The sequence below is a fragment of the Schistocerca americana genome, chromosome 2, assembly GCF_021461395.2.
Source record: "Schistocerca americana isolate TAMUIC-IGC-003095 chromosome 2, iqSchAmer2.1, whole genome shotgun sequence".
Classification (NCBI taxonomy): domain Eukaryota; kingdom Metazoa; phylum Arthropoda; class Insecta; order Orthoptera; family Acrididae; genus Schistocerca; species Schistocerca americana.
In genome coordinates this window covers 71,830,678-71,855,569 of record NC_060120.1, presented here as the reverse complement: position 1 = coordinate 71,855,569, position 24,892 = coordinate 71,830,678, and the positions used below count along the sequence as shown (strand labels likewise).

Below are 24,892 nucleotides of genomic sequence, written 5' to 3'. Positions count from 1 at the left end.
TCTTAAGTAGGCATGTTTCTTACCAGTTAGACTATGTTTTTCATCAGCCCAGTACCGGAGCTCCCTTTTTAAAAAGCTTTTCTTTCTTGTGCCAAGTGCTTCTGTTGCTGCTTTAATTAGTACTTCCTTTATATTATTCTGTTGGGGTACGAAGTGTAGACAACCTCCTAGATGGTGTACCCCGGGCAACGCTGTAACATGGCACAGCGGCAAAAAGTCTACACATCCACGGCGGCCGGACGCGAAAATGCCTCCCGGCCCACACAGAGACAAATAGAGCAGAGTCTTAGCATGAAGAAGCAGAACGTATGCCAGTTCAACATAGAAGGCTACACGAGGACCAAGGGAGAAATCCTCGAAAAGATCTTAACGAGAGAACGAGTAAGTGTCGTACTCCTACAAGAGACCCACCTCACATATGAAACCATCAATCGACTCAAAATACCAGGATTTACAGCTGTGAGCTACACTGGACACGACAAACATGGCATAGCCACCCTAGTGAAGAACGAACTCCTAAGGAATTTGGACACCAAAGTGGTACCAGCAGAGCATGCGATAGGCATAAAACTGGGAGAGATGACACTGTATAATGTCTACAAACCTCCATCACAGAAATGGCCCACAGGTATCCTACCCGAGGCTAACCACCCAGCAGTTTACGCTGGCGTTATTAACTCTCAGCACACCAGATGGGGATACCCGAGATCCACAGCTGAAGGGACTGGACTAAGTGACTGGGCAGACAACCGGGACCTACACCTCCTTTTCGACCCCAAGGACACAGCGACCTTCAAATCAAAGGCGTGGGGCACAACGTCAACACCTGATCTGACCTTCGTCACACGTGGAGCAACAGGTTCACCCGTGCGAGCTATGAGAAGGGTCCTCGAGGCGTTCCCCCGAAGCCAGCACAATCCAGTAATAGTGGAGATCGGACTATCAATCCCAGTCATAAAAAGCCCCCCAATCCCCCGGTGGAACCTGAGGAAAGCTGACTGGAATAAATACCGATCCTATGTTGAGAAAACGATAAATCGGATACCACCAAAACCTGAGAACTACAAAAGATTCGTAAACTTAGTACAAAAAGCGGCCCTAAATGCAATTCCACGAGGATCGAGAAAGGAATACACCCCCTGCTGGACGAAAGAGTGTGAAACACTACTGGAGGAATATGGGAAGACTGGGGACGAGGAGACTGCAGACCATCTGATCAACGCCATGAATGAGGAACGTAGGAGCAGATGGAAGGAGGCGATGGAGAATCTAGATTTTACCCACTCCAGCAGGAAGAGCTGGGGCCTGCTGAGGAAATTAGGCGGTGCCACAGCGCCTAACTGGCCGACTCTTGGAACCAGCGCATCTGAGATTGCAGCTGTCCTGAAACAGACCTCCAAAATCCAGCTAAAAACAGCCGAAAAGAGAGAAATTTCCCAAGAGGTAAGCAGTTTATTGCTTAATAACCCAACCAACATGGGCATTGTAAAAGAAGTGGAGACAGAAGAGATATCCCAGGCCTTGAAGCTAATGAAGACAGGAAAAGCAGCCGGACCTGACAACATCCTACCACAATTCTTAAAGGAATTGGGAACTTTAGGAAGAAGGTGGCTGGCCAAACTTTGTACGGAATGCATAAGCACAGGGGTTGTGCCTAAGGAATGGAAAGAAGCAAAAGTCATCGCAGTGCTGAAACCCGGAAAGACTGGAGATAATCCTAGGAATTACAGACCAATATCCCTGCTATGTACCTCCTATAAATTATTCGAGAGAATATTGCTGACTAGATTAACTCCATACATCGAAGCCAACCTCCCAACATACCAAGCAGGTTTCCGAGCAGGTAGAAACTGCTGCGATCAAGTGCTGTCCCTCACAACCTATACTGAGAAAGGCTTCCAGAACGAGATAAAAACTGGCCTGGTCCTCAAAGACCTCACATCAGCTTACGACACAGTATGGATTGAAGGGTTACTGCTTAAGCTAACTAGAATCATAAATTGCAAGCAGACTTACAAACTACTCAAGAACATACTAACGAACAGGAAAATCAAGGTCTCACTCCATGGCACGAACAGTAAGAGCATGGTTCTGAATAATGGTCTGCCACAGGGTTCGGCACTAGCACCCGCTCTCTTCAATCTATATATAGCTGACTTGCCAGAAACTAAATCACGTAAATTTCCATATGCAGATGACCTGGCCATCGCATATCAGAGTAAAAACTACAACGATCTCGACGAAACACTGAATGCAGACCTTGAAGTCCTGAACACCTATTACTCCAAGTGGCACCTACTTCCCAACCCCAACAAAACAACCAGCACTATAATGCACCTCAACAACAGAGAGACACACAGAATTCTTTTCGAATGGCCAAAGCATAAGACATGAGGATAAGCCTAAATATTTGGGAGTGAAACTAGACCGGACCCTAACGTACAGCTCACACCTCGAAGACACAAAGCAAAAACTAAAATCCCGCAATGCTATCCTCTCGAAACTGACTGGAACAACATGGGGATGTGGAGCGAGCACTTTGAGAACTTCAGCACTAGGCCTTGTCTACAGTGTAGCTGAATACTGTTCACCAGTCTGGAGGAGAAGTGCACACGTATCTAAAGTGGATGTCAAGCTGAGGGAGACAATGCGAATAATCTCGGGAACACTCAGGGCCACCCCCTGTGCATGGCTTCCTGTACTAGCGAACATAGAGCCTCCAGAAATCAGGCGATCACAGCTAGCCCTAAAAACCTACAGGAAAATTATAGACAACCCGGATCTCCCTATCCACCAAGATCTGACACCGACAAACAGGCTTAAATCCAGATCACCCTTTTGGAAAATCGGTGAAGAACAACAAGCCTTTGAGCCGAGAACGGCCTGGAACGAAGTATGGTCGGCAAGTGAATTTAAGAACAAAAATTTAGTACACTATCCGAACAAGAAGATTGATGGCTTCAACCTACCAAGAAGAGTGTGGACAGCTCTAAACCGGGTCAGAACGAGTGTTGGGAGATGTAAACACCTGATGAACAAGTGGGGCCTGGCAGACAGCGCTGTATGTGAGGGCGGTGAAATGCAGACAATGGACCATCTACTCGTGTGCAAAGTGTATGGCTATGGTGGTGAACTCATGGACATACATAGTGACTCAGCCATAGAGTGGCTCAAAAACATATCTAATATAGTGTAGAATTATATTGTTTTCTTTTTTAGTATATAGTGATAAGAATATTGTAAATTATGCCTCTGTGATGCCGAACGAGTAAATAAAAATAAATTATTCCGTTCCTGGTTGATGTCATCGGCCTTTATACACTGCTGGCCACCGTAAATGCAACACCAAGAAAGACAAGAGGTAGCACAGCAAAATTTATTTTGTAGATAACATGTTGACCAAGTATCAAATGATTACGTTTACAGACGTCTGTGACATGTGGTTCCTGCCAGAATCAGTAGCCAGAGTAGCCGCCATTGTTGGAGATCACCGCTGCCACACGTCTCGGCATTGAGTCAAAGAGACGTTGGATGTGTTCCTGGGGTACAGCAGCCCAAGCAGCTTCCACACGTTGCCAAAGATCATCTGGTGTGGCAGCTGGGGATGTAATCTGGGTCACTCGCTGAGCAACCATGGATCACATGATTTCTATCGGCGAAAGATCCGGAGAACGAGCCGGCCAGGGAAGCACTTCAATCTGGTTATTGACGAAGAACCTTTGGACAATGCGTGCCACGTGTGGTCGCGCATTATCCTGTTGAAACATGGCTGTGGCCGAGCCCTGAAGGTAAGGAAGGACAACTGGCTCCAGCACCTCGGATATGTAGCGCCGGGTATTTAAAGTACCGGCAATGCGTACTAGAGGTGTGCGAGAGTAATATCCAATACCGCCCCATACCATAATACCCGGTGCAAGACCAGTGTGGCGGTGCATAATGCAGCTGTCCAGCATCCTCTCTCCATGGTGTCTCCACACTCGAATCCGACCATCGTGGTGCTGCAGACAGAAGCGTGCCTCGTCAGTAAAGACAACGTCATTCCATTCTGCCGTCCACATCCGTCTGTCATCACACCATTGGCGACGGAGACGTCTGTGGTTCTGCGTCAGTGGTAGACGAAGCAATGGACGTCTTGCGGACAGACCACTCTGCTGTAAACGGCGTCGAATGGTACGCGCAGACACTGGATGATGCGTTACAGACGCAATGTGCTGTGCTATGGTTCGGGATGTCACTGAGCGATCCGTCACTGCCATGCGCACAATTTGCCTATCAGCACGTGCAGTGGTGCACCGAGGTGAATGCGATCGACCACGTCGGTCCGTCGTACCCTCCTGCATCCAACGGTCACATATCCGCATTACAGTTGTTTGGTTTCGTCCAACACGACTAGCGATTTCTCTGTATGACAATCCACAATCTCGGTAAGAGACTATCCTTCCTCTGTCGAACTCGGATACTTGATCAAACGATGTTCGCTGTTGTCTACGAGGCATAACTGATCGTCTTGTGAAACAACCACAAGGTAAACACACGTGCCGAACGTACACTCGTCGAAATCGCCAAGCCTTAAATGGCGCTATGAGGTGGCGCCACAGGCGTGCGTGATGTGCGTCTGCGCTGAAATTCTAGTCAGTTGCATATCTCATCGCTGCAAACCCATGGTGTAAATTTCACTTGATTCGGATGCTTCCTTCAGGGTGTTGCATTTACGGTGGCCAGCAGTGTATTTAAGCGTATGTATTCTTAAAGTCTTTTCTGGTATAGCAACCGGATATTGTCGTTTTGAAGTAAAAGTACTTCAAATATTGCATCATCATTATTTAACTTCTGTTTGGAAGATATCTTCCATCTTTTAATTAGTCATGAGAGGTAATGCCTGAAATCTGGTATTCTAGGCACACCATTGATCTCGTAATATTGAATTCCCTAACGGTTTCCGAAACGGCATGTCCAACTACCATTCCGCGTCAGAATTCTGTTAATTGTCAACGTACGGCCATAATTACAACGGAAACCATTTCACATGGATCACCTGAGTACAATGACAGCTTCGGCAATGCAGTGCCCTTTCATACCTTGTGTAGCCGATACTACCGCTGCCCTTTTATACAGGGTGGTCTATTGATCGTGACCAGGCCAAATATCTCACGAAATAAGCATCAAACGAAAAAACTACAATGAATGAAACTCGTCTAGCTTGAAGGGGGAAACTAGATGGCGCCATGGCTGGCCCGCTAGAAGGCGCTGCCATAGGTCAAACGGATATCAACTGCGTTTTATTTAAATAGGTACCCACATTTTTTATTACATATTCGTGTGAATGTTTTAATTGGACCACTATTTTCGCTTTGTGATAGATGGCGCTGTAATAGTCACAAACGTATAAGTACGTGGTATCACGTAACATTCCGTCAGTGCGAACGGTATTTACTTCGTGATTCATTACCCGTGTTAAAATGGACCGTTTACCAATTGCAGAAAAGGTCGATATCGTGTTGATGTATGGCTATTGTGATCAAGATGCCCAACGGGCGTGTGTTATGTATGCTACTCGGTATCCTGGACGACATCATCCAAGTGTCCCGACCGTTCGCTGGATAGTTCGTTATTTAAGGAAACAGGAAGTGTTCAGCCACGTGTGAAACGTCAACCACGACCTGCAACAAATGAGGATGCCCAAGTAGGTGTTTTAGCTGCTGTCGCGGCTAATTCGCACATCAGTAGCAGACAAATTGCGCGAAAATCCGGAATCTTAGAAACGTCGGTGCTGAGAATGCTACATCAACATCGATTGCACCCGTACCATATTTCTATGCACCAGGAATTGCATGGAGTCGACTTTAAACGTCGTGTACAGTTCTGTCACTGGGCGCAAGAGAAATTATGGGACGATGACAGATTTTTTGCACCCGTTCTATTTAGCGTCATTCACCAACAGCGGTAACGTAAACCGGCATAACATGCACTACTGGGCAACAGAAAATCCACGATGATTGCGACAAGTGGAACATCAGCGACCTTGGCGGGTTAATGTATGGTGCGACATTATGGGAGGAAGGAGAATTGGCCCCCATTTCATCGATGGCAATCTAAATGGTCCAATGTATGCTGATGTTCTACCGATGTTACTACAAGATGTTTGACTGCATGACAGAATGGCGATGTACGTCCAACATCATGGATGTCCGGCACATAGCTCGCGTGCGGTTGAAGCGGTATTGAATAGCATATTTCATGACAGGCGGATTCGGCGTCGAAGCACCATACCATGGCCCGCATGTTCACCGGATTTGACGTACCCACATTTCTTTCTGTGTGGAAAGTTGAAGCATATTTGCTATCGTGATCCACCGACAACGCCTGCGTCAGCGCATTGTCAATGCATGTGCGAACATTACGGAAGGCGAACTACTTGCTGTTGAGAGGAATGTCGTTACACGTATTGCCAAATGCATTGAGGTTGACGGACATCATTTTGAGCATTTATTGCATTAATGTGTTATTTACAGGTAATCACGCTGTAACAGCATGCGTTCTCAGAAATGATAAGTTCACAAAGGTACATCTATCACATTGGAACAACCGAAATAAAATGTTCAAACATACCTACGTTCTTTATTTTAATTTAAAAAACCTACCATTTACCATCTGTTCGTCTAAAATTGTGAGCCATATGTTTGTGACTATTGCAGCGCCATCTATCACAAAGCGGAAAAAAGTGGTCCAAGTAAAACATTCATATTTCTTTACGTACTACACGAATATATAATAAAAATGGGGGTTCCTATTTCTAAAAAAACGCAGTTGATATCCGTTTGACCTATGGTAGCGCCTTCTAGCGGGCCAGCCATAGCGCCATCTGGTTTCCTCCTTCAAGCTAGACAAGTTTCGTTCTTTGTAGTTTTTTCGTTTGATGCTTATTTCGTAAGATATTTGGTCCGGTCACGATCAATGGACCACCCTGTATATGCACACCGCTATCCCACGGCTTCTGTCACCTCAGTGTAAGTAGGGAATCCCTAGGAAAGGCAGGGAAATAACATATCAGGCAACAGACTGAAGTGGAAATTTGAAAGTGGTTGTTATTACAATGGAATGGAGATTGGCGGCGCGCAGAGCACAGCATCCGACTGGCGAAGCCCAGCGAGTCGCCCTCGTTCGTCACGACTCGCTGTACACTCCGGTTTAACATGGGCCGGTGCGCGAGTGCGGGGTAACATCCGCACAAGAATACACAGGGGATAGCACATCACAACGAAGCGCGCGATGTAGCGCTCAGTGAAGGAACAGCATCCTGCCTGCTCTCTCTGCAGCTCCACAGCCTAACAACCTATGTGGAAGAACACACGTCCCACTGAGATCCGTAAGGTCACAGCCGCCCCCTAAAGTGGCTGTGTCATCGGGCCAGGTAGTGTGAGGTGATCTTCAGCAACTTCCCCCCAAATTATGTGAAATTTGTTCTTCTTTATCTCGAGCACCACAGCCGCACCAGACCACGTGGATCAGCCGCGCGCCTGCACGGCTTGATAAACATATGTGAAATTGCTTCGATCGATTTCAAAAAGAGATTTCCATATACAGTTTTCCGTAGCTTTATAAACGTTACTGAAGTATCTTGTGGTCTACAGAAATTAATTTTACGCCGATGAAAGATATTCTGCTCGTATCTTCTGTATTTTTTTATGTGGCACTATTAACCGAGTTATCTAGATACATCTACTATCTACATCTGCATCTACATCTACATGGTTACTCTGCAATTCACACTTAAGTGCCTGGTAGAGGATTCATCGAACCATTTTCATACTACTTCCCTACCATTCCACTCTCTAATGGCGCGTAGGAAAAAGGAACACCTAAATCTTTCCGTTCGAGCTCTGATTTCTCTTATTTTATTGCGATGATCATTTCTCCCTATGTAGGTGGGTGTCAACAAAATATTTTCGCATTCGGAAGAGAAAGTTGGTGATTGAAATTTCGTAAATAGATCTCGCCGCAAAGAAAACCGCCTTTGTTTTAGTGACTGCCACCCTAACTCGCGTGTCATATCAGTGGCACTGTCACCCCTATTGCGCGGTAACGCGAAACGAACTGCCCTTCTTTGCACTTTTCCGATGTCCTCCGTCAATCCTACCTGGTAAGGATCCCACAACGAGCAGCAATATTTCAGCAGAGGACGGACAAGTGTAATGTAGGCTGTCTCTTTAGTGGGTTTGTCGCATCTTTTAAGTGTTCTGCCAACAAAGTTCAGTCTTTGTTTCACCTTCCCCATGATATTATCTATGTGGTCTTTCCAGTTTAAGTTGCTCGTCATTGTAATTCTTAGGTATTTAATCGAATTGACAGAACTTAGAGCCGGCCGGTGTGGCCGTGCGGTTCTAGGCGCTTCAGTCTGGAACCTCGGGACCGTTACGGTCGCAGGTTCGAATCCTACCTCGGGCATGGATGTGTGTGACGTCCTTAGGTTAGTTACGTTTAAGTAGTTCTAAGTTCTAGGGGATTTATGACCACAGATGTTAAGTCCCATAGTGCTCAGAGTCAGAACAGCACTTAAATTTGTGCGATGTATAGTATATCCAAAATTTATCGGATTTCCTTTATGGATGTGGATGACCTCGCACTTTTCTTTGTTTAGTGCCAATTGCCACTTTTCGCACCATACAGAAATTCTCTCTAGATCATTTTGTAATTGGAATTGATCGTCTGATGATTTTACTAGACGGTAAATTACTGCGTCATCCGCAAACAATGTAATGGGGCTGCTCAGATTATCACCTATACATTTTATGTTAATCAGAAACAGCAGAGGGACTATGACACTACCTTGCGGAACGCCAGATATCACTTCTGTTCTACTCGATGATTTACCGTCTATCACGACGAAGTGTGACCTCTCTGAGAGGAAATCACGAATGCAGTCACACAATTACGCTAAAACTGTAATTAAGCGACTATGTAAAAAATATCCTCAATCGCAATGCTTTGTCATAGCTACACTTAACTGAATGCATGACCCAGTAGCTAAATACTAAGCTATTTCGATCCCTTCACATGAAGACGCAAGTAGCTTCCCCCTCCCCCCCCCCCCCCCCCCCCCGCCCACCACTAACCCTAACCCACACAAAGATTCATTACACCTCTCCCTTTCTTCTGATATTTGCTGAGTGCGTTTGAGTTCTCTCAGAGATCTGTTCTGATATCCATCATTGCTGTTGCACACACGTCAGCGGGTCAAATTCCCTCAACATTTGTTATGTTGGAGGTGGAGTTACATGCTTGTCAAGACTCTTCTCTACAATCTCATTTCAGTTCCCACTTCCTGTTTTACGCTTCCTCGCACAACCAGAATACGTCATCTCTCGATCTTAGCTACAGGCACAGTCAGTATGTCTCCTAGCGTACTAATAACAAGAACACAGCGGAGGGGGCAGCCTTTCGGTGTAGTGAAGAATGTGAGACATTGCGTGGAGCCTTACCCTGTACATGTCAGATGTGAAGAGGTCATTCCCTCGAGACACCGTCTGCACAGCATCACTGAAATCTCCGTCAACCATTTTGTCGAGAACCTGGAAGGACAAAGGACAGCAATTTTAAGATGATGCATCATAAGTTCAAAATTACGTGCTTATTTCATATTATAAACAACACAAATAGGTGGGCACACTAAAATCAAAGAAATAGAGAAACAAGAAACGAAAATTCTCTGGAAAACTTTTGGCCCGATACAAGAGCAAGGAATCTGGAAGAAGAGATCAACATCAGAATTATACAAATACACAGACAAGATTACGGATACAATAAGGAAAAGAAGAATGCAGTTCTACGGACATATCCACAGGATGAATGAAAACAGAATTTCAAAGCGAATTGTTAAAGTCATTAACTTAGGCAGGGGAAAAACAAAATGGATAAAAGAAGTTGAAGAGGACCTCAGACAAGCACACATAACAGTAAACGATGCAGAAAATAGAACTGAATTCAGGAACATCATCAAAAAACATAAATTTGACACCACAACACAGAAGAGACCAGGATGCAAATGGACAGCGGAGCGAAAGAAACAACACAGTGAACACATGGAGAAATAAAAATCAAAAGAATTGAGATTTCGTGTCATGATTTAAACAGGTACGTGAGTCGCATCATGCACAAACCACATGGTTATTGTTACTGAGTTCAGACAGTGACGTTAATATGATGTTTCTGTCTAACCTGAACTGAGCAGTGAGAGTTTGTGCTAGTCCAGAAATTTTTGTTCTGCAAATTTGTAATAACTGTTTCTAATGAGAAGACAAACAAAAGATAGGCAGTTAGAGAAACATAACATTTGCAAAAATTCTCCCATTGTCTGCGATCGGAAGACGAAAGACACTTCAGATTTGTAAGATGAAAACTTGGAGATCTGAACCCTGTCCTTCTTAATGCAAGTCAAGGGGCTTAATATCCGCATCACAAAAAGCGAGCGCAGCGCGCGAAACAATCCCCATTATTTATGTTGTAACGCCGGAAATGCATATCCTCCTAATTCCATCTATTGTACTATAAATTCTTTTCCTTTATTTTTTACATGAAGATATGACATTTCTGTGTCTTTATATATTGTAATTATTTACTATTTGTGTATGCATTCATCTCGATGTATAATTGGTTTGTTTTGTAAATATTATTTGAATTTTTACGCTGGGTCTGGCCTAGGGAAAACTATGCTATCGAATGACTACATCGATAGGTCGTGTGGAGAACCAAAGTGTTTAGGATCTTTGGTAGTAAGAGTCTGGCGGGAGTAGGGCAGTGGAGCTGGTGTGTTGTGTGACGCTCCCGCGAGTTGCCGCGTTTTCGGGGTTTGGCAGCATGTAATTGCACTCGAGTTGCTATGATAGTTTCTGACATGGTGTCGCGGATGGGAAGCATTAGTTTGGCGCACATCAAGGGCCCGTTTCGTCTGGTGACCGTGTTGAGAAGAAGGCGCGCCAACATCCAGCTTCTGCAACAGCGACGGCCGACAATGAGTGATTGTCGCCACCTCCTCGATCGACGACTTCAAACCTTCAATCAACCAACAAGGAAGACTGGAAGCACGTAAAGTTTTAGAACTGTATGGCAGACCTCTGCTTTTCAAACTGTTTCAAAATTACAGCAACGTAGCATGAACCTTTGTTGCTCATTGTCCCAATTGCATTACCAATCAAGGTCCCTTCCTTTTCCGGAATGAACCCGAGTGTTGTTGAAATTCAAACGCCAGCATCATTCCATTTCACTGTTTTAATTTCAAAATTCAGCTTAAGTATTCATAGCTGGCTACAATATTTAGATTACACAAGCACAAATTAAGAGTGCGAGTTTTGTTACCATATTTTAGCTTACCTGTGACTGCAGCTCAGCTTGGTACGTACTAAATTTTACTATTGTTAATTGTTCAGAATCATTTAATTCAAGTTTAAAGTTAAATCTCTTATTTCTAAATTGCGTAGCTTCAAGTAGCTTTTGAAATGATTGTTGAGGTAGCCCAAGACCTACCTTATTTTACTGAATTTCGTAGTGCTTCGGAAACAAAGCTCACTATTAATTTCAGTCACTAAATTTACTTTCAATTTTCCGGTTTTATTAATTCTTTTGCTAAATTAAGTCAGAGTGTAGCGAAATTTATTACTTCTGACAAACATTCAGTTTTCACACAACACCTGTCAACCTTCAGTTGCCACGCTTTTAGTGCTAATTATATGTGCAATAACCTTTCTTTTTCGGTTATTATAGTAGTTGTCCATAGGACTGGCGACCGTAATTTTTTCCAAATCTCAAATGTCTAATTAACGCCAATTAATTGTTAACGTAATAACCGCACATTTACTTTCTTTTTTTATTTTACCCTTTTCTCAAAATCAATTTTCACCAGTTTCATTTGCATTTTTCCTTTCATTTAGATGTAACCCTTTCCTCCCTCTTTACCGACAAATTAACTTCGGTGACGATTGCTTTTCCCAAATTTCCATTAGGTACACGGGGTTTAATTTTTCACTGTCATTGAGGTGGATAAATGAGGGGGAGGTTACAATGTCACGTATGTACATGCACATCTGACACGTGGCGAGGCGCTGGCGCCAGTCGCTTTCTCCGTTCGATTCACCCGGATCCATTGTTTCCCTATGGCGTTGCTTATCTTTGCCTCGTTGGCCGGTGGTGGTGCTGGTGGGCTGGCAGGGAGACTGGGTTTTAGCTTCGGAACGGCCGGTACGTGTCGCTGCTCAGAGAGTGAAACTTGTGTTTGCGTGGGGTTAGCTGAATTTGACCGGTGTATGTGGCCCGGAGTGCGAAAGCGGGCCCGTTATTGCAAGTTCTTGAGGCGTGACTGGGCCATGGTCTTCTACACAGGACGCTGAGCAATGTGTTATTCATTTTGGCTAGTGGAGTTGAACTACGTGCCACGCAGCTGTCTATTGAAGAAGTAGACATTCAAGCTTTCTAGTTTTGCACTCGGGCCGACCCGTGTTATCACTAGCTTCTACCTTTTCTTATGAGTGCCAATATTGTATTGGAACTGCGACGCACTGGTGTAATAATAATATGCTTCGTCTTATCGTTGCCCTTCTAAACCTAGTCTGTTTGTGCTGGGGCAATTTTACATATTCTGAAATTTGAGGTCTACAGTTAATTCTTTTAACCATTTTTAATTTGCCTTTGTCTTGATGTGATCTATCTTTGCAGAATTTTATCTTACTATATTCTGGGGCTGTTAACATTGTTTCTTTTGGCGACGCCTTGGCCGGCCAGTACCAGAGGGAACGGGAGGTTCTTTTGGCCGCGGGGAAAATGGCAACCGATACGGCGGCCACTGAGTTCTTCGGGTTGCAGTGAGTGGGGATCTTGCATTAAGTTAAGTTTCCTCTGCATTGGGACGCCAAGGCATCTGTTCCGTTTGCTATACTGCTGATATACATGGTGTTACAAAAAGGTACGGCCAAACTCTCAGGAAACATTCCTCACACACAAAGAAAGAAAATATGTTATGGACATGTGTCCGGAAACGCTTACTTTCCATGTTAGAGCTCATTTCATTACTTTTCTTCAAATCACGTTAATCATGGAATGGAAACAAACAGCAACAGAACGTACCAGCGTAACTTCAAACACTTTGTTACAGGAAATGTTCAAAATGTCCTCCGTTAGCGAGGATACATGCATCCACCCTCTGTCGCATGGAATCCCTGATGCGCTGATACAGCCCTGGAGAATGGCGTGTTGTATCACAGCCGTCCACAATACGAGCACGAAGAGTCTCTACATTTGGTACCGCGGTTGCGTACACAAGAGCTTTCAAATGCCCCCATAAATGAAAGTCAAGAGGTTTGAGGTCAGGAGTGCGTGGAGGCCATGGAATTGGTCCGCCTCCACCAATCCATCGGTCACGGAATCTGTTGTTGAGAAGCGTACGAACACTTCGACTGAAATGTGCAGGAGCTCCATCATGCATGAACCACATGTTGTGTCGTACTTGTAAAGGCACATGTTCTAGCAGCACAGGTAGAGTATCCCGTATGAAATCATGATAACGTGCTCCATTGAGCGTAGGTGGAAGAAACTAAAACGAGTTCTAGCATGGAAATTGAGCGTTTCCGGACACATGTCCACATAACATCTTTTCTTTGTTTGTGTGTGAGGAATGTGTCCTGAAAGTTTGGCCGTACCTTTTTGTAACACCCTGTATTTACCTTCAAAATCATAAAGGAAAGAGATTAGTGTTCTTAATTATACCTTACGTGCACCGGAAGTTGAACTTATGTACATGTTAAAGAGAATACTTGATGGGTAGCGGAAAATTGGAAAATATGTGAATTGTATTATTGCGCTTGCCCAGGTGACCTATTTAAAAGAAACTTATTTCACCCTTATCATTCAAGTGCCCTTTGTTAAATGAAACTGATTTTACCTTTTATTGTTGCAGTGCTTACAGTTAGTATAGAAGTTATAAGAAGTTCTTGTTTGCGCCTAATTCAATTAGAAAGGTATTGTGGAATGTATTTATGGTGTCACCGCCAGACACCACACTTGCTAGGTGGTAGCCTTTAAATCGGCCGCGGTCCGTTAGTATACGTCGGACCCTCGTGTCGCCACTATCAGTGATTGCAGACCGAGCGCCGCCACACGGCAGGTCTAGAGAGACTTCCTAGCACTCGCTCCAGTTGTACAACCGACTTTGCAAGCAATGGTTCACTGACAAAATACGCTCTCATTTGCCGAGACGATAGTTTAGCATAGCCTTCAGCTACGTCATTTGCTACGACCTAGCAAGGCGCCATTATCAGTTACTATTGATATTGATTCATGTACCGTCAAGACCGACGTTCCTCATTAACGGATTAAAATTAAGTATTCCACCAGCTACGTCCGTTTTTCTAAATTCTAATTTCCTTGTCCTGTTCCAGACCTCACGCCAGCCTGCGTGAGCTAAAACGCGTGCCTTTCGGCCTCCTTCTAGTAACACGGTGATGGCTCTCCTGCCAACCAAAACAGTATTTTTCTGACTTGTGAATAAGCGACACTTGTAGAAATGTTTGGTAAATACTGTGACCTTTGGGTTAAACTGTTGATCAGTAATAAATTAGTTGTATCTTGCAAGTCCTCTGTACTTGTTATTATTTCACTTGTCCCCGGTTTGCACGTAAACTCCACGTTGCAACATTTATACACTGTTAAGCTACCTAACAATGTATGACAGATGGCACCACAGGTACCAGAAAAGTTTTCACTATTTCCTGCTACAATCTGGAATTGCTTCCGGGAAGATACCGTAATTTAATAAGAGTAGTTGTGTTGGTGTGATTCACAGTGAAGACTTCGAACCCAGTCAAGCAGCAAGGAGCCAGTCGCCTGCGACATTCTGCTGCTGAGATCAAGAATACTACTGACGTAGCATTCTGCGATACAGCTATCTACTGTAGTGATGCCGAATTTCCAGATGCTGTGACACAACGCTGCACTGCATCAGAGGAGGTAGGCTCCTACGTAGCTGGACAGAACGGCTATAAATATGATTACTCTGCAATTCACACTTCAGAGCTTGCCAGAGAGTTCATCGAACCACGTTCAGACTATTTCTCTATCGTTGTACTCTCGATCAGAGCGCAGGGAAGGACACTTAAATCTTTGTGTGCGAACTCCGATGACCATATCTCCCTATGCAGGTAGGTGACACCAAAATACTTTCACAATCTGGAGTGAAAGTTCGTGATTGAAATTTCGTGAAAATATCTCGACGCAGCGAAAAACGCTCTTGTTTAATGATTGCCACTCCCGCTTGCACATCGTAGCCGTGACAATCTCTCCTCTCATTTGCGATAGTACAAAAGGAGCTGACTTTTGATCTTTCTTGATGCCCTCGGTCTTATCTGTTAAAAACGCCTTGCGCGTAGTGCGTGGTAGTATTCTAGAAAAGAACGTACAAACGTTGTGCAGGCAGTCTCTTTAGTAGACCTGTTGCATCTCCTAAGTGTTCTCCCAATGAAACGCAGTCTTCGGTACTGCTTCCCACAACAATTCCTACGTGATTATTCCAATTAAAGCTATTCGTAATTGTAATTCATAAGTATTTAGATATATTGACAGTTCACACTTTTCATTGTATAGAGTCAAATGGTTCAAATGGCTCTGAGCACTATGGGACTTAACTTCTAAGGTCATCAGTCCCCTAGAACTTAGAACTACTTAAACCTAACTAACCTAAGGACATCACACACATCCATGCCCGAGGCAGGATTCGAACCTGCGACCGTAGCAGTCACGCGGTTCCGGACTGAGCGCCTAGAACCGCTAGACCACCGCGGCCGGCAATGGCTCGTTTCTCGCCCTTATCAGTTTCATACTATCCCAGTGACACTTACAAGAACACTACCATTCAATAGGCATTTTTAAATGCATCATGAATACGGCAGGTCGGGAAAGAAAATCTATATAACCATACTTCGCAATCCTCCATATTCCCTCCTCCCACACCCCTTCTTTACTTTTAAGTTCTTAAACTGCACAGGGAAAGAACGTCTTCAGGAAGTCTTTGTACGAGTTCTTTGAAAAATTCCCACGTCAAATTTCGGGACACCTAACGTTACTGCACTGAATAAAAAGCTGCTCTGAACTCTAGCAGACTCTTTGAATTGCAGTTATCCGTGAGACAGTTTTGTATTGATATCAAACACGAGCACAGCTTTAAATAATCCGAGGTTTTTTTATAACTAGTAGGCCTCTAGTATCAATAATCCACGTACTTACTCAGTAGGAGTCGGGAAGCCACACAGTCTGTGGTGTGACGCCAGCAAACTGAAGAGCCTGTTGAGGCCGAGATGCTATTTCAAGGTCCTGGAGGATCTTTCTTTTTCGTCTTTCACGAAAGACGTAATCCGCAACAAATTGCCCGTGCAGGTTCCTGCACGTGGAGAGGAAGGAACCTGACCGGTTTTTATATCGCATACCCATCCCGGTCACGACAGGTATTCCGCAGTATTACTCCCTCCGCCCAGCGAAGTCGCTCCCCCCCCCCCCCCTCTCTCCCCCTCTCCTTCTCCTCTCCCTCTCCCTCTCTTTGACGACCCCTCCCCCTCACACACACAAACGAAACTGAACAAGAGGGGAAAAAAAGTTGCTTAAGTAGCACTGGCCGTTACTGTGAAAAAAGTTAATGACCCTAAGCTGTCGGACATTAAGCGAAGAGGAATAATAATTATACGAGGTGCATTCAAGTTCTAAGGCCTCCGATTTTTTTTTCTAACTAACTACTCACCCGAAATCGATGAAACTGGCGTTACTTCTCGACGTAATCGCCCTGCAGACGTACACATTTTTCACAACGCTGACGCCATGATTCCATGGCTGCGGCGAAGGCTTCTTTAGGAGTCTGTTTTGACCACTGGAAAATCGCTGTGGCAATAGCAGCACGGCTGGTGAAAATGCGGCCACGGAGAGTGTCTTTCATTGTTGGAAAAAGCCAAAAGTCACTAGGAGCCAGGTCAGGTGAGTAGTGAGCATGAGGAATCATTTCAAAGTTGTTATCAAGAAGAAACTGTTGCGTAACGTTAGCTCGATGTGCGGGTGCGTTGTCTTGGTGAAACAGCACACGCGCAGCCCTTCCCGGACGTTTTTGTTGCAGTGCAGGGAGGAATTTGCTCTTTAAAACATTTTCGTAGGATGCACCTGTTACTGTAGTGCCCTTTGGAACGCAATGGGTAAGGATTACGCCCTCGCTGTCCCAGAACATGGACACCATCATTTTTTCAGCACTGGCGGTTACCCGAAATTTTTTTGGTGGCGGTGAATCTCTGTGCTTCCATTGATCTGATTGGCGCTTTGTTTCTGGATTGAAAAATGGCATCCGCATCTCAACCATAGTCACAACCGACGAAAAGAAAGTCCCATTCATGCTGTCGTTGCGCGTCAACATCGCTTGGCAACATGCCACACGGGCAGCCGTCTGGTCGTCCGTCAGCATTCGTGGCACCCACCTGGATGACGCTTTTTGCATTTTCAGGTCGTCAAGCAGGATTGTGTGCACAGAACCCACAGAAATGCCAACTCTGGAGGCGATCTGTTCAACAGTCATTCGGCGATCCCCCAAAACAATTCTCTCCACTTTCTCGATCATGTCGTCAGACCGGCTTGTGCGAGCCCGAGGTTGTTTCGGTTTGTTGTCGCGCGATGTTCTGCCTTCATTAAACTGTCGCACCCACGAACGCACTTTCGACACATCCATAACTCCATCACCGCATGTCTCCTTCAACTGTCGATGAATTTCAATTGGTTTCACACCACGCAAATTCAGAAAACGAATGATTGCACGCTGTTCAAGTAAGGAAAACGTCGCCATTTTAAGTATTTAAAACAGTTCTCATTCTCGCCGCTGGTGGTAAAACTCCATCTGCCATACGGTGCTGCCATCTCTGGGGCGTATTGACAATGAACGCGGCCTCATTTTAAAACAATGCGCATGTTTCTATCTCTTTCCAGGCCGGAGAAAAAAAATCGGAGGCCTTAGAACTTGAATGCACCTCGTATTTCCCTGCGTCTGTTTTTCAGTTCATCTGTTGTTATCCTAATATTCAAATGTACCTGAACGCCTCTGATGCATATGTGTGATACGTACACCGCATGATGACACACATGAGTATATTTACATCATATTCCATAATTTACCGCATGGTGTGTTGCGAAGGACAATGCCGTACTAAAATAACTTCCCCCCCTTTCTGTTCTAACCGCAGCTGATCTGAGAAATGCCGGCTGGTGTGGCCGAGCGGTTCTAGGCGCTACAGTCTGGAACCGCGCAACCGCTACGGTCGCAGGTTCGTATCCTGCCTCGGGCATGGATGTGTGTGATGTCCTTAGGTTAGTTAAGTTTAAGTAGTTCTAAGTTCTAGGGGACTGATGACCTCAGATGTTAAGTCCCATAGTGCTCAGAGCCATTGCATGGGGGCTTAATTATTATTTTAATGCAAATATTTTTTTTAAATTTTTGTCACTGTATATCCAATTACGTAGTCTCGTAAACGGTTGGCCCTGACTAGTTTTAGTACGCAATCTGACTGCATAGAACAACAACAAAGATTGAAAGAAAATTTCCGTTAACACAATTAATTAATTAAGTCCCCAGCAACTACAAAACTTACGAAACCAAAACACAAGTGTAATTGTTCTGTGTGTGGGAGTGTGATTCAACATACACATCTGGCACGGTTCTCCTTCAACAAGACAAGAAATTTTAAATACCATTTATACTGAAGTAATTTAAAAAAATAGAACTACTATAATTGCGCAAGAAAACCAGAATTACACTCTAATACAAGAACTCAAGCCAGATGCTTTGTTGACTGAACCTGTAATGACGCATTATTCAGGACATTGAAATAATGAGAAAAAAAAGAAAAGGAGTTTGTTACCTCATTTATATTGATGAAAATCACTCTAATCCTTACAATATCTCCACACCGACTCGCTACTACCACATCTCAACAAGAACTCCCTACTGCCACATCTCGACAAGCACTCTTCACTACGACGTCTCAGCACAGACTACCACGAGTTCTCAACAAGCACTGCCCTCCGCTACTTCTCAATAATCACTGCCAGTGGAGGCGGCGAAACAAAACTCTCTGGCGCTGTGGCTCAGTGTAGCCACCTTTCACCATTTGATCTGAGAAAAGAAGGACTGGCGATTCTAATATGTCTACAGTGTAATTTCTTTAATTCCACCCTCGTGCTCAGTACGTGAGATACAAATTGAAGGGAGTAAAATGTTTCCTAGCTCGTAACGGAATGCCGTCTTTCAGAATACGTTCACCGCTATGCACAGTCACCATTTTTGTAAAGACTTCCACTGAGCTTAGCTACTTTCCTGGCGCCCTTGCACTGCCTAAACACGCCCATTATCTTTGCCTCTTCCATGTGCGATTGCAATTATTGGTAATAATGATAAAAAGTTTAACTATTATGATAGACTCCGGAGGAGCGATTGATAATCTCTAATGCCCCACATTTTTCGCAGTATTTATACACCTGAAGGTATCTAAAACTTTGTACAACTTCTTCACATTATCACGATACATTAGTGAGATACAAATTTCCTCATACCACAAATAAAAGAAGATGATAAAATGATGCCGTAAGGGATCTTTGTATGGTCTCATCTTACTGGCATGTGCTGATAGATTCACTACTGCAAATCACAGTGCGTACAATGGTCACTTCTACAAGTGCATCAACAATTCCCATATTCGTTATTAGAAATGCTAGACGTCTTTTCACCAACCTCTGATCTCTTAAAATCTTCCTGCACTTCACCGAAAGAGATGGTACCGTCGTTAACACAACTGCATTCGCGTTCAAGAGGACGACCGTTCTGTTTTAAGCGTGCATTTGCTTGAGACGGCAAAGCAGCATTGCTTCAGTCATCTCGGATGCACTAGAACATTTATTTCTGAGAACAATTCTACCATGTCATATGCACATTTGCCTTCAAGAGTCACCAATGCTAACCAATACTGACGCATAAAATAACGAGTGGCGCTCATTACTGCCTATCTAACACAAGGAAGGTAAGAGGTCTTCGGGATGTGCACAGTTGTTGAAGCTTCGGCGGCCACTTCTTGATTTTGTTGCTAGTTGGCACTCGTTTCGAGATCCTCGGCCCAATGACCACAGAGAGTTCTTCAGATGTTGGCGCGACAGGAACATGTAGTCTCCGACCATGGACTCGACTCCAGTGAGCCACCAGTAACGGAGGATGAATCTTGGACAATGCTAGCCTGTTGTACTGAAGAGACGTCAGAAGAAACATTAAACTACCAATGTTGGAATATCTTGTGATGAGCGCCATCATGCAGATGTCATCTCCGGGATGCATGAATCAACGTGACGCCTGTTGACAATGAGTGGACTGAACCGTACCCCGGCAGCATTATGACACGTTTCACAACAAAACTGGTTTACACAGACTGAAATAACAAAAACCGATGCCTCAGATATGAAATTCCGCACCTATAGCGGTTAAAGATGTTATAGCATTGGTGCCCTGGCCAGGGTTACACGTGAAGAAGGTCAACGGTTTTGAAAGTGGCAGAGGATACAAAGCGTCAAAACGAAAGAACTGTCCTCGTACCTCATTACCTGTAGCGCCTGCATTCCAGAGGAGCGGCTAGAAAAGGCGTCTGTTCTCTGTGTTAGATTGGCCTAAACCTATGCTGGCAGTAGCTCTAAAGGGACTTCAGGAGCGCCACTTCATTGTAATAATAGCCTATACATGGAACTGTGTTACAAAACCAGCCTTGGAATACGTCATGGTGTACCCTCCAGGCGACGCAGACGCACATTGCTTCGGGTGTTAGGGAACCGAAGGTGGGCAGCATTAATATGATGATCCTGACTGGGAAGGTAGAAGAGCTAATAGACTTCATGGAGAAGGAGACTGCATGCTGGGGCTTAGCGAAGTCAAGTGGAATGGAAGAGCAAGGAAGGAAATGAGGAAAGGGTACACACTTTTTTGGAGTGATGGACTAGAGAAGAAAAAACTGAAGTGGGCGTAATAGTAAAATTACTCCCAGACGAATATGAGGAAGCAGTAGAACACACAAGTGACAGGATGACGAAGATTCAGCTGAGGACAAGTAATAGAGTCGACTCCACCCAAGTATATGCACCACGAACTGGAAATAAAGAGGAGAACATTAAGGAATTCCTAGAGAAATTAAAGAATGAAATTAGAGTTGTGGAAGCGATAGTGATGGGTGATATAAATGCACAAGTGGAAAATGAAAGACTAGAGAAGGAAGTGATAATTGGTCCGTATGTATATGGAGAAAACGAGGAAAACTGGCTGATTTTTGTAAAAGAAATGGTTTGACTATGGGCAACAAAGGATCAAGAAGAAAAATAGCCAAAAGATAACGAGATATGGTTTTGGAGAGAGAAGCACGAAGATACATTCTTGTGGGAGACCAAAATCGTACACGGTTAATGGATGTAACAGCGCCCCCAGAAGAAGCTTTCGATGGGGACCATCATGTAGTGTTGGGACAGATTGTAAGGGGTATAACAGAAGAAAAATAGGTAGAAAACTAGAAGAAAATAAAAGAGTGGAAATTAAAAGACAGAAAGTTACAAGAAAAGCTTACAATCTCACGCACTGAATGTGGAAATGTGGAACAGGACTGCTGTATGCCCTGCAGGGAAACCTGTGGCAGAATTTCTTGAAGGGTAAATGGTTCAAAATGGTTCAAATGGCTCTGAGCACTATGGGGCTTAACATCTGTGGTCATCAGTCCCCTAGAACTTAGAACTACTTAAACCTAACTAACCTAAGGACATCACACACATCCATGCCCGAGGCAGGATTCGAACCTGCGACCGTAGCGGTCACGCGATTCCAGACTGAAGCGCCTAGAACCGCACGGCCACACCTGCCGGCTGGAAGGGTAAAGAGACTCCATGATGGAATGAACAAGTAAAGGAAGCATTATCAGGAAAGAAGAAATGGCAAGAATGGAACAGAGACAAAAGGAAAATGGAATAGCAAGAAAACAAAGAAAAATTAAGTAAGTGCTAGCAGAAGTAGAGAGGAAAAGTTGGGTGGAATTCACACAAGACCAGAAATAATATAATATTTGGGATAAAATGACGCTTTACGTAGGAGTGAAGAAATACGACGAAGTAAAGCACTTACACAAAGCTGGTGAAAGGGGAAACTGAAGAGCTAAAACGCAACCATAGGAGATAAGGAAAATATGGAAAGAGCACTGCGTCACACTACTAAACATGAAAAATGAAAAGGGAATAGAGGTACGGCAGGTAGGACATACACCTAGAAGAAGAGAAGGATATTACATTGAAGCGCCAAAGAAAATGGTATAGGCATGCATATTTAAATACAGAGATATGTAAACAGGCAGAATACGGCGCTGCAGCCGGCCGCGGTGGCTGTGCGGTTCTAGGCGCTTCAGTCCGGAACCGCGTGACTGCTACGGTCGCAGGTTCGAATCCTGCCTCGGGCATGGGTGTGTGTGATGTCAAAAAAAAATGGCTCTGAGCACTATGGGACTTAACATCTATGGTCATCAGTCCCCTAGAACTTAGAACTAATTAAACCTAACTAACCTAAGGACAGCACACAACACCCAGCCATCACGAGGCAGAGAAAATCCCTGACCCCGCCGGGAATCGAACCCGGGAACCCGGGCGTGGGAAGCGAGAACGCTACCGCACGACCACGAGATGCGGGCTGTGTGTGATGTCCCTAGGTTAGTTAGGTTTAAGTAGTTCTAAGTTCTAGGGGACTGATGACCTCAGATGTTAAGTCCCATAGTGCTCAGAGCCATTTGAAACAAATATGGCGCTGTCGTCAGCCACGCCTGTATAAGATAACAAGTGTCTGGTGCAGTTGTTAGAGCAGTGACTCCCGCTATAATAACAGGCTATAAAGATTTAAGTGAGTTTGAACGCGGTGTTATACTCGGTTCACGAGCGATGGGACACAGCATCTTCGAGGTAGCGATGAACTGGGAATTTTCGGGTACGATCATTTCACGAGTGTACCGTGAATATCAGGAATACGGTAAAGCATCAAATCTCCAACATCGCTGCGGCCGGAAAAGATCCTGCAAGAACAGGACCAACGACGACTCAATAGAATCGTTCAACGTGACAGAAATGGAACCCTTCCTCAGATTTAATTGCTGGGCATCAACAAGTGTCAGCATGCGAACCATTCAACGGAACATAATCGATTTCGGCTTTCGAAGCCGAAAGCCCTCTCGTTTAGTATTTATGACTGCACGACACAAAGCTTTACGCCTCGCCTGGACCTGTCAGCAGCGACATTGGACTGTTAATGACCGGAAACATGCTACCTGAGTAACGCCGGAAATGCATATCCTCCTGTTTCCATCTATTGTACTATAATTTTTTTCCTTATTTTGTCACCTGAAGATATAACATTTCTGTGTCTTTGTATATTGTAATTGTTTTACTATTTGTATATACAGGGTGTTTCAAAAATGACCGGTATATTTGAAACGGCAATAAAAACTAAATGAGCAGCGATAGAAATACACCGTTTGTTGCAATATGCTTGGGACAACAGTACATTTTCAGGCGGACAAACTTTCGAAATTACAGTAGTTATAATTTTCAACAACAGATGGCGCTGCAAGTGATGTGAAAGATATAGAAGACAACGCAGTCTGTGGGTGCGCCATTCTGTACGTCGTCTTTCTGCTGTAAGCGTGTGCTGTTCACAACGTGCAAGTGTGCTGTAGACAACATGGTTTATTCCTTAGAACAGAGGATTTTTCTGGTGTTGAAATTCCACCGCCTAGAACACAGTGTTGTTGCAACAAGACGAAGTTTTCAACGGAGGTTTAATGCAACCAAAGGACCGAAAAGCGATACAATTAAGGATCTCTTTGAAAAATTTCAACGGACTGGGAACGTGACGGATGAACGTGCTGGAAAGGTAGGGCGACCGCGTACGGCAACCACAGAGGGCAACGCGCAGCTACTGCAGCAGGTGATCCAACAGCGGCCTCGGGTTTCCGTTCGCCGTGTTGCAGCTGCGGTCCAAATGACGCCAACGTCCACGTATCGTCTCATGCGCCAGAGTTTGCACCTCTATCCATACAAAATTCAAACGCGGCAACCCCTCAGCGCCGCTACCGTTGCTGCACAAGAGACATTCGCTAACGATATAGTGCACAGGATTGATGACGGCGATATGCATGTGGGCAGCATTTCGTTTACTGACGAAGCTTATTTTTACCTGGATGGCTTCGTCAATAAACAGAACTGGCGCATATGGGGAACCGAAAAGCCCCATGTTGCAGTCCCATCGTCCCTGCATCCTCAAAAAGTACTGGTCTGGGCCGCCATGTCTTCCAAAGGAATCATTGGCCCATTTTTCAGATCCGAAACGATTACTGCATCACGCTATCTGGACATTCTTCGTGAATTTGTGGCGGTACAAACTGCCTTAGACGACACTGCGAACACCTCGTGGTTTATGCAAGATGGTGCCCGGCCACATCGCACGGCCGACGTCTTTAATTTCCTGAATGAATATTTCGATGATCGTGTGATTGCTTTGGGCTATCCGAAACATACAGGAGGCGGCGTGGATTGGCCTCCCTATTCGCCAGACATGAACCCCTGTGACTTCTTTCTGTGGGGACACTTGAAAGACCAGGTGTACCGCCAGAATACAGAAACAATTGAACAGCTGAAGCAGTACATCTCATCTGCATGTGAAGCCATTCCGCCAGACACGTTGACAAAGGTTTCTGGTAATTTAATTCAGAGACTACGCCATATTATTGCTACACATGGTGGATATGTGGAAAATATCGTACTATAGAGTTTCCCAGAC

The 24,892-nt window shown here is 44.6% G+C and overlaps 1 protein-coding gene across 2 annotated transcripts in view; it reads right to left on the bottom strand.

Moving 5' to 3' along the window:
* Positions 1-16,332, bottom strand: part of LOC124595102 (serpin B6-like) — a 62,417-nt gene extending 46,085 nt beyond the window's left edge. Inside the window, exons 1-2 of one of the 2 annotated variants that reach the window (XM_047133695.1) lie at positions 16,264-16,332; positions 9,480-9,569 (exon numbers count right to left, since the gene is read on the bottom strand). In XM_047133695.1, coding sequence (XP_046989651.1) covers positions 9,480-9,557 — 78 coding nt within the window. In that variant the 5' untranslated portion in view covers positions 9,558-9,569; positions 16,264-16,332. Of the gene's footprint in view, positions 1-9,479; positions 9,570-16,259 lie in introns of both variants that reach the window. The other variant, XM_047133698.1, reaches the window with a different exon arrangement.
* Positions 16,333-24,892: the final 8,560 nt, after the last annotated feature.